General features: G+C 41.3%; 1 protein-coding gene across 23 annotated transcripts in view; it reads left to right on the top strand.

The window, feature by feature from the left end:
- Positions 1 to 2,108: 2,108 nt before the first annotated feature.
- Positions 2,109 to 11,199, top strand: part of AFDN (afadin, adherens junction formation factor) — a 154,762-nt gene continuing 145,671 nt past the window's right edge. For all 23 annotated transcript variants that reach the window (XM_031937492.1, XM_031937483.1, XM_031937474.1 and 20 more), the window contains exon 1: positions 2,109 to 2,739. In XM_031937492.1, coding sequence (XP_031793352.1) covers positions 2,632 to 2,739 — 108 coding nt within the window. In that variant the 5' untranslated portion in view covers positions 2,109 to 2,631. The remainder of the gene's footprint in view (positions 2,740 to 11,199) is intronic.

Below are 11,199 nucleotides of genomic sequence, written 5' to 3'. Positions count from 1 at the left end.
CACAATGAAAAACCAGAGATGGATAGGCCCCTATATTTCACCTCATATTTGGTATCATTATTAGCATGTAACATTATTATCTAGGGAATATTAATCATCCAAGGAAAATTACTAAACATTGAAAAATTGTAAAAGTCTAGAGATTCCTACAGATTGTTTCTGTTTTGGGAGTTATAAGTAACTAAAAAAAACAAACAAACCTGATGATAAATTGATATTGATAACATGATAAACTGATGTTTTGGGAATGAACATCCCATATTTTTATATCTGTATACAAATGTTTCAACATATATACATACAGTTTGGATATATATATGTGTGTGTACATTACATTATATATATATACATTATATAAATATATAAATTCTAATCAGTCATTAGAAAAATGCATTATGGAGTTGTATATCTATCTTGTATCAAATATTGTACTAAAATTTCTGAGTTTATAAGTAATTGCCACTTAGGCAAATCTAATCTTGAATTAGAGAAACATTTTTTTTCCTCCTCTCCAAATGACACCATGCTCAGCAATGCAACTTTAGCAGACAGAATTCATCTGATAGTACTGTTGACAGGGCCAGGATGGTCTGCAGTTTGATTGTCCAGAGCTGCATTCGGGACTGTAACACTGACTGTAATAAAAACCTAGGCTTTAAAGAACTTTGGAGTACTTAAAGCCATAGAGTGCTAGAACACGAAGGTGCCAGTTATATCCAGATGCTTTTTTGCAAGTCACCACATTTTAATTTTGAGAAAGGAGACTTAGGGATCTATTGAATTCATTGCCCATGGCACCCGTTCAACACCTCAGGCTTCTCAGTTGAAAAGCTCCCTTATATAGCTGTGCTGAAAAGAAAGCGCAGGACGAAAAACAGCAGGAATGATAAAAAGCTCTCCCCGCCCCACCCCCAAGGCAAAGATGAAACCCCATCAGCCCGGGGACGTAAACTATTTCTAGGCTATAGAAGAATAAGTAATAATGAAAATAAGGAAGGTTTGTACAACACCCTTTCACTATTATTACCATTCGTTGTAAACCGATGATCAATGTTTTCTGTTCAAACAAATAGATTGGATCTCAATTCACAGCGATAGCAATCTACTAGAAAAGCTTTGTTGGAAAACTTTTTTTCCCCATTAAAAAAAAGCATAAAAAAGAACAAAAGCACTCCTTAAATCAGGATAGATTATTAAGTCTACTAGGAGATTTAGACCCCAGATTGTGCCCATACAGCATTTTGATGGCCGGGAGAAACATCGTTCTTATTGTAACTTTGTGGCTCCATCGTCCGCCTCGCGGGCCAAGTGCTCCAAGATGGGAACTGCCCGTACGACGCATTTCCAGGGCAGGTAGACAGGAAGGTATTTGAAGATCTCCTCCCTCCCACCAGAAGCGTGGGACGAGTGGGAGACTGAAAAAAACACCGGGAGGCCGGGAGGAGGGAGGCTGGGAGGAGGGAGGCCGGGAGGAGGGAGGACGTTTCTTCTTTTTCTAAATATTATTACAGAAATGCACTGACCGAGCACAATTCCTCTTCCCTTGAGGAAAGAACTTTGGGAAGGTCACCCCTGACAGGATTCCGACGGCAAGGCAGCCTTTTGCAACACATTTTAAAAATAACTGAATCCGGCGAGGGACGGGAAGGAGGAGTCTCCCCCCCTCCTTTCTATTCCTTTTTCATTCATTCGTTCGTTCGTGGGTCGGCTCGCTGCCCTCCTCAGCCGCTGCGGCCCACGCCGGCATCCCACAGCTCGCAGCCCGGCTCCCGCCCGAGCGCCGGCGCAGGCCACCCCGGCAGGGGCGAGGGGCGAGCTCGTGACCGAGGCGGGAGGAGGAGCCGGCGCCGCCCGCCAGGCCGCCCGCCGGCTCACTCGCTGCCAGCAGCACCTAGCGGACGGAGCGCGTAGGTACCGGGCGCGCGCGGCGAGGAGGGGAGGGGAGGGCCGGCGGCGGGCGGCCGGGCGCGCGCGCGCACGGAGAGGGCCGGGAGAGCGCGGGCCAGAGCGCGTGTGCGGCTGTGTGTATGTGTGTGCGTGAGAGACACACCGGAGGAGGGAGACACACACATACACACAGAGGCGCACACACCGGGGTAGAAAGGGGTGGGGAGGGAGGGGGAAAAGGGAAAAGGAAAAGGAAGGTGGAGAAAGGAAAAAAGGCAGGCAGCTGAAGCGCCCGGGCGGCGAATACGAAGGCAGGCGGCGGCGGCGGCGCCAGTTCCAGGGAGACCGGCGCGCGGACGTCGGACCTGCAGCCCAGTCCCGAGCTCGGAATCGGAGTCGGAGCCCGAGCCCCTCGGACCGCCCCGCTCCCCGCTCCCCGCCGGGTCTCCCTTTTTTATTCCATTTTTTTCCCTTCTCCCCCCCTCCCCTTGCGGAGGGCGAGGCGCGAGCGCTCTCCGCGGGACGGACCCACCCCCCGGCGGCGAATCGGCCCCGCGGGAGGTGCTGGTTAAGGGGGGGCGGTCCTGAGACCCCGACGGGGGCGGGGGGCGACGGGGAAGGCAGGCCCGGCCCGGCCCCCCGGGGAGGAGGCGACTGCCTGCTCGCCGCTTTCGGTGGCGGTGGTAGCGGCGTTGTTGTTGGCCGGAGCCGCTCGGGTCTACGGAAAGCCAGACACGGAGGAGGATGTCGTCGGCCGGCAGCCGGGAAGAGGAGCGGCGGAAACTGGCGGATATCATCAACCACTGGAACGCGAACCGGCTGGACCTGTTCGAAATCAGCCAGCCCACCGAGGTGAGCGACCCCCCCCGAGCTGGAGCCCCGCGACCCTAGGTTCCCCGCAGGCCGCGCCGCCGCCGCCGGAGCCCGGCCCCCTGCGCCCGCGCGGCTCCGCTCTCGCCGCCTCCTTCCCTCGCTCGCTCACGCCTCTCGCCCCCGCCGCCTCCTTGCGCGGAGCCCGGGCCGCCCTGACCAGCCGTGGGGGGCGGGGACTCCGGTGCCCCCTCCCCTCCCCCCTCGGGAAACTGACTCCCCGCACACCTCCCTGGGAACGGACCCAGGCCCCCTCCCCCAGCCAGCTACCCGAGTTTCACCTTTCCCCTTCTACTCGAAACCAACCCCCCCCCCCTTCTAGACCTCAATAACCTGACATTGTTTTCCCCCTTCTCTCCCGAGAGAATCTGACCCGGGTGTCATCTTTTACTTGACCCCACTCCCGAAAGTAACCCACGTCTTTTTTTTTAATCCCTTTGTCAAAAGGACTAGATTAGATCTGCAGAATTCACCTGCTCCCTTCTCCTCTCTCCGTTAATTCCCAGATATCTCCCCCCCCCTTTTTTTTTTTTGCCCCACCCAAGAAAAGACACAGGTGCCCTCTCCCCAAGCCCCTCACGCTCCGTGTGCCCCCGTGGAGTTTTTTTCTCCGAACCTGACATACGGGATGGTCCTCCTTCACTCCCCCTCGGGCCGGCTGCTAGCTAACCCTTGTTTGTATGTGTGCCTGCGCCTCCAGGAAGAGGTTCATTCAGTTTTCCCAATTGTCTTCCCTGCCCTCTTTGTGCCTGTCTCCTCTAGGCACGAGGAGGAGGACACGTACGGTAACCCCCATTCCCCAGACTTCTCCCTCTGCCCTCCCCCTGTCTCCGGGAGTTGGCACCAGAGAAGCGCTTACAAGTTAACGGGAATCGCGTCTAAAGCTTAGAAAAGCGGGTCCCCTGGTCTGCGCTTCAGGACTTGGAAGGTCCGACTAGCCTGGGGTTGGACAGCCGAGATTAGGAAGTGAAAGATAAACCAGATTCCTTTTCTTCTACCTCACGAAAAACCAGGGAGTTGCCAACCTGCCAGTGAGTCAGGAATAGTATTCTGATTGAGGCAACAAAGCAGGTGGTACAAAACGTGTAAAAAATGATTAAGGAAAAAGGAAGAGCCAAAAGACTAACGAGAGCAAAGGGTTTTTAACCTTCCACCCCCACCAAGTGAAGTTTTTTTTTTTTTGGAGTCGTGGAGAATTGATTAAACCTCTCTTAGCTACAGCTTGTTAGCTGTTACCGTGTGCTCAACTTTCTGAAATTCCGTATCCTTGTCACTTTAAAAAGGGCGTGATAGAGAGAGCGGGATGTTTTGCCTCTATAGGCTTGAAACTTGGGGGTTGCCAGCGGTTAGTGTAAAGTAAATACCATGGTTTTTAGTTTGGGGAGTTAAGAGATAGCAATAAAAAAGAGATCCTGTAACTTTTTTTTTTTTAATGGAAAAGGTGTGGTTTTCTTTGTTCTCAATTGAATGCTTTTTGGTTGCCAGAGAAATGCGTAACATTGACTCCGCCTTCCCCCACCCCCATCTTTTGGCAGGTCAAAGTGTGTAGTTTGATAGAAAGTATGGGGGGAGGGTTTGGTAGGTAGAAGTTGTGTTCCTGTTGTCCATGACTGCATAGTTCTTGCTCATAGGGTGGAGGCCGATCATGTGCATGTTCCCAGAGAAAAGAAGGAAATTAACACTTGTTTTTGGCCTACTCTGAATGCAGTTGTTTATTAATAAGGACCACTCGAAGAGACTCTAGTACTCTTAGTCCCTAAGATTGAAATTAAGGTTATGTTTTGGATGCGATTAGAAAAAGGTAACCGAACCTCCAAAACAGGTTACGTTTGTAAATTAGACATTATTTAATGACACTCATTCAGCTGAACTCGGTTAAATCCTCAGAATATTTTTGTTATTTTGAGGGCACCTATTGTATATATAGTATGTTTTTGTCTGTTGGAAGACACAGTTGTCTGTTCTTGAATTTAGAATTGGAGGATCTACGTGTTATTTGAATCAGCTCTGTTGGACTTGAAAAGGATATATTGGGATTCATAATTTCTCTTATTGGCACGTCTCAAAATCTTTCATTTTATAATTTTTTTTTTAGCTTTTACAAATCTTTTGGATATGTTTTTTTTTTCTTCACCTTAGACTACTACTTCAAAATGGTTACATGAGAATGTTTTATTTATGCATGTACAGAGCTGTAATTTTTTTTTCCTATTGAGATCAAAGTGAATTTCTCTGGATTTGTCTGCAGTGGACTCCAAAAGAGTTAAGCTATCAATTGATAACTGCAGCGTAGGGATTAGCAATTAACATTTCTCTGACCCATCTTTTATTGTGTACTTGCATTGAATACTGCACAATCTCAGACTATCAATGGAAAGGCTTCTTTCCATTTGTGTATTAAATTAATTTATATGCACAACAGAATGATTTTTAATTGTGTGGGTTAGGTTTCTAAATAAAACTAGTGCCTATTATGAACTAACTTTGATTATAAATATTTTATAAAAGAAGAGCATAAAATCATTTAAAAATGACCTTTTGAAGGTCACACAGATATTAGAACATAGCTTTGAACTCAAGTCCTGATCCAAAGTTGATATAAACTATGTGTAAGATTGTTATTAGTAAAATTAATATAACTCAAGTTTAATTTCTGGTTGAAAAAATGAGGTTTTTCAACTTCAAAGCTATTATTCAGTTTAAATAAATATATTGAAAATTTAGTTTGTTGTAAGAATTAAGTAGGAGTTTTTCCTTTAGCGGTTTTATTACATCAAATATGAGAATGAAATTTTGTACTGTTTTAAAGATAATGCATTTGAACACAATTTTTGTTCTCATTCTGCAAACTTAGTTGCAAGCCAACAAGCAGTTCATTAGGATGCGTGGTACTTTAAAAAATAAGTGTTGGGCTTTTCTGGTGTTCTGTTTTTTGTTTATGGATAAACCTTAAGAAAATTCTTATTGGATCAAGGCATACAAGTTCAACATTTACTATAGAAAAATGTGCCTCTTTCTAGACTAATACTGTTTATTTCCTTTGCTTTCCATTTTGTCTTGAAATTTTAGCTTTCTTTTATAGAATCTAAATGAAATTATTTAATACTGTAGTTAGAATTTATATAAAAGACCCTTTGCTAAACTTTAAAGTTTTCTTAGTTCAGTTTTGTTTTTAAGTGTTTATAGATATTTTTGCTCCAACATCTTAAACCTATGAATAGGTTTGAGAAAGGCTTTAGATTACATTTAAATTTGTTGAATACTTGTCAAATATCTTGTAACAGGTTAAAATATAAATAGAACATTTTATATAGATAGACCTTAATTGTCTACATAGGCAAAGTAGTAGGTCATAATACTCATTTTCTGAGATAATCAGGTCTAGTTCATCTGTAGTAAATGAAATTTTATCATTTGAAGGCTATTTAGTGCTTTGGTGTGGTCTCAGTCCAGTCTCTGGTGGGGGTGGTTTCATTTGGGCATTTCTTCCATGATCCCATTTGGGAATTTTCTTTTCTTTTTTTAAAGTGATTTACCCGGGGATCACACAGCTAGGAAGTGTTAGAGTTTGAGGTCAAATTTGAACTCTGGTCCTCCTGACTCCAGGGCTGGTGCTCCAACCACTGCACCACCTAGCTGCCCCTCCATTTGGGAATTTTCTTGGCAAAGATACCTAAGTGGTTTGCCATTTGTTTCTCCTGCCCTTTTTCAGATGAGGAAATGAACTCCAGTAGGTTAAATGATTTGTCACACAGTTGTGTCCTGTAGACAGATAATAGGTCTGTCAAAAATGAACTACCATTGTGGCATCCTCAGGTTTTATAGAGAAGGTTATATTGAAAAAAGGAAGCATTGGTTATTGAATGGCTCAGGGCCGCTCATCCTTTAGCTTGCTACTACTTCAAAGATAATGCTTGTTGTATTTGCTGGCAAATATCATATAGTAGTAGTGGTTACTTATAGTTAAGCCTTCAGTGAATTAGGCAAATGGTATATTGGGGTAACTCTCTGGAGATGTTTCTTAGATATTCTACAATCTTTGGGAAAATGGTGTACTTAGCTTTTAATATAGCATTCACTTTTAGTTTGAAGAAGTGTACTTATTTTCTTTTGTGTTTGTAAAGTCAGTCTTGGAAAGATATTTTAGGAATGAATAAATTGGCTTATAATTTTATTATTAATTTTATTTTTTACTTGATTTTAGATTCTGTATTATTTTGGACTTTAAATAGATGGTCTTCCTAATTTAAATTGTTTTAATAATAAATGGTAATAGTTGAATAGTTAATTATCTTGACTATTATGTTAAGCTACATCTCGGCAAAAGTGATTGATTTTTCTAAATGTATCCGTTAACCTTTTTTGTGTAATTAATTATATAATTTAAGAGTTATTTGTCTTTTGAATACATCCAGGTGAATTTGTTGTAGATAGTTTGTGATGCTCATTTTTTTTCTCTTGCTGATGAATATGGAGCCTTAGAAAAGTTGACATGTATACATATGTTATAGAATATTCCTGGGAGTAACCTGATGTATTCCTTTAAAAATTTAGTTGAAATAAAAAAAAAAAAAATCTGTCTTGACAAGTGGTTTTTTTATTTGGTGTTGATTTTTTACTAGATTTGCAACAATAATTACACTTTAAAAACTCATCTTATTATTCTTAGTGGTTGACTACTAGAGATCTTTAAAGGCTTATGTAATTTTATCATAATTAAATAAATTTGTCCCATTTTACACATTAAATTTTGAAATTTGACCCAATCAAAATGAGCACCTGGTTCAATGCTGATATATTTTTACAGCTGAATATTTTGTATGGCAATGCTGATTATGCATTAAAGGAAGTAATGTGGTGAGTCACATAACCCATAGAGGAGGTGTGTGAAAAATAACTTAGGGTTTTGTCAGCTGAGGTGGAGTAGGAAACCCTAAAGTGAGGTAATTTGAGTGACTTGAGCTGAATTTAGCTTTTAGACCTGTCCTAAGTGACTTTTATAACATAAATTCCCAGAATTTAAAATTTTGAAGATTGAAGTACTTTACTTTTAACTGTTATTTGTGAAGTTTAAAAAACTTTTTTTAAAAAATTTTCAGCTAACCATTCCCTTGTCTTTTATTTGCTTAATGAATGGAAATTTACATGATTATAAATCCTTCATATTCATTTTGACTTTTGAAATGTTTCACTTTTGTTTACATGTTTCTTGTATACAGTTAGGGTGTTTGGAGTGTTCAGGGCCAATTCAGAGGCCATCATATATCCTCTGGTGTGAAGGTTTGATTGGCCCTTTCCAGGATTCATCCATCTCTGATGTGCACCTCGCATCCAACTCTCACTTGGGACTCCAAGAAGTTGTACCATGCATAGCAGCCACGTCTGGTACATTTGATGGGCCTCACATGTGTCCTTGGTGGAATGGGAAGATGAAAGCTCTTTGTTCTGGGGGCCATGAAACCAAGTGGATATTGTGGAGCACTTAGAACTTGGTCCAACATGGAAGATATCAAGGTTATCTCCTGCTTTCTTGGCTTTTGTCTCGCTGCTGTACATTCGATGACTAAGAAGAGAGTGAGGTTGACTTTGGGCAGCTCTTCCTCACTTAAATCCAATTCGTGTTTAGGTCAACAAGAAGAGGAGGAATAGCATTGTACACAAATAATCGATAAAAAGAACTTAAAGAAGTATTATGAGAAATCTGAGGAGGGAAAGATCTCTTTATGCTGGGGTTGAGTGGAGAATATATGGGAAAGCTTCCTGGATTAGACATCTAAATTTAGCTTTGAGGGTAAACAGAGAGGGGACTTAAAAGGGTAAAAGCTGAGGAGAGAAATCTTAAAATATTATGCATGGCGATGAAAAATAGACAAGTTATAGTTTGGCATATATGAGTTTTGTGCACTGGAAAATTGAACCCAATTTTTTAATCTACAGGTCTAGGTGTGTTAATAGTAACCTAGAAGAGTTTTGAGAACCAATGGTAATAGGCTTAGACAGAATCTGCTCACGTTCTAGTTGACAGGCAGGTGTGAGCATTCTGCTAAAGCAGAAGGATTTCTGCTCATGTGCAGAAGCTTTCCTTAAGATTTCTTGTGTTATACAGCTGAAGTGAAGAAAACAGATGTTTTACAGCCAGCTGATTATCTGGTTCCCTAAACCAAATCACCTGGCTGAGCTTTTATTTTATTAAAAAACCAAAACAGAACCTTAGGCTTTTTGATCTGGCTACAGCAAATTTCAAACCTCATTCTGAAGGATATATTTTAATTTTGCCTGAGAAAATGTTATATATATTCAGTAAGTTGAAACATTGTTTAGAAGTTTATAAACATGAAAAAAGTTTCTTAACTATAAATAATTTACATGAGAATTTCAGCGATTATTTGAGGTTTGATATCTAATTTGCAGCTGTCAGTCATGAATGAAAATTGTTTTGAGTTGAAATGGTACATTTTAGGTATGATTGGCAAGTATTCCAATTTACTTCTCTTATATGGAAAAACAATTGTTACTTATAAAAAAGGAGTTTTATACATTTGTGACTATAAAAATTACTCAAGTCAAAAGGCCCTTAATAAGTGCCTATTGTGTGCTGGGCCCTGTGCTTAATGCACAGGTTAAAAACAGTTCTTGCCCTCAAGTAATCCACAGTATAATGGGGGAAACGACCCACAGAAGACACCTTACCCCCCCAGACACACACCTCTATATCCCTCGTCCCACATATATACAGGATAAATTGTAGATGATCTTTAGGGGAAGGCACTAGTCTTGATCAGTATCTGAAAGGCTTCTTGCAGAAGGTGGAATTTTAGCTTTGGCTTGAAGGAAGCCTGAGAGAAAATTTAGGAGGCAGAGAAGGGAAAGTTGCAGATTTTGGCATGGAGGAAGTTAGTGAAAAGGCAGAGTCAGGAAAGCAAGGAGACAAATCAGTGTCTCTGGATCATAATGTATGTGGAGTGGAGTAAGGTGTAATCATACCTGAAAGGTGGTACAGGACTAGATTTTGGAGACTTTAAAATAGAGGTTTTTATCTTTAATGATGGGAGCAATTGAGAGCCACTGGAGTTATAAAATAATGAGAGGTGACATGGTTAGACTGGGACTTCATAAAATGATCACCATGAGAAGTATCGTGTATCTTGTATGCTTGCTGTATAATATGCTGTTGACATTTTATGAAATATCTAGGACAGGGGTCCTCAAACTACGGCCGCGGGCCAGATGCTGCAGCTGAGGATGAAGTTTTCTTTATTTAAAGGCCCACAAAACAAAGTTTTTGTTTTTACTATAGTCTGGCCCTCCATCAGTCTGAGGGACAGTGAACTGGTCCCCTATTTAAAAAGTTTGAGGACCCCTGATCTAGGATGAAGGACATGTTATAGTTATAAAATGGGATTTTTTTTTTTTTTTTAATTTCTTGGTGCTTTTCTTCTGACATGTAGACCATGGACTCCCAAGTTTGACCTCAGGATTTCTGTTTTATAAACTATAGGATCTTAGATATAGAGCTGAAAGAGACCTCAGAGGTTTTCTATTAAATGGCCTTCATTTTAGATAGAGAACCAGGCCTAGGAAAGTTAAGCAACTTATACTCAGAGGAGGGGAGGGGGAAGGAGAGAGATAGAAAGCTTCTGAGGGAGGATTTGAACCCATATCTTCTGATTTTAGAGTTTGGTCATTTTTCCCATTCTATCTCTGTACCTTTGCCACCTTGCTTCTTGGGTTTTTTGCAATTCTTGAATGTTTTCCATTCCTGTACCTCCTAGTAATAGAGAATTCTCAAATCGGGTAAGAAGGGAACTTGAAGATTATTTGTAGCCCAACCTTCTCATTAAAGCATGTTAGAGATAGAAGGTATTTTAATGACTGAACCAGTCATTTCATTTATATATATATATGTCAGATTTTCTTACACTCTCAATATACATTCTGGGTTTTGAAGATTGGGTAGAATTTTAATAAGTAGAGATGGGGAGGATAGTCTAAGAGTGTGTCACAAGCAAAGATGTAGATCACAATATGGAACTTGTACAGAGAGCTCATTTATATGAGTTTTGACCATAAAATACAGGAAATGTTTAAGGAATTTGGACATTAGTTGTAGGTCATAGGGAGCTCTTGGAAAATTCTGGGTAGTTGATTGACATGATTAGTCTTAGAAAAATTGATCTAACCAATATATGGATTGGAGGAGGTGTAGAGAGAACTTGTGGAGCTCAATTAGGGTAGCTATTAATAATAGCCGATATATTGTGCTTGAAGGTTTGGAAAGGCATTTTACTTTTATTTGATCTTCACAACAACTTTGGGAAGTAGGTTCTGTTGTTATCCTTATTTTATAGATAAGGAAACTTGGGCCCAAGAGCTAAGTGACTTGCTCAGGATCACATAATTAGTGAGGTCTTCAGGTGTTAATAACATTTAGAAATGAGAGGT

The sequence above is a fragment of the Sarcophilus harrisii genome, chromosome 4 (genome assembly GCF_902635505.1).
Source record: "Sarcophilus harrisii chromosome 4, mSarHar1.11, whole genome shotgun sequence".
NCBI lineage: Eukaryota > Metazoa > Chordata > Mammalia > Dasyuromorphia > Dasyuridae > Sarcophilus > Sarcophilus harrisii.
The sequence above is the reverse complement of the archived record's forward strand: the minus strand, read 5'-3'. Positions and strand labels throughout refer to the sequence as shown.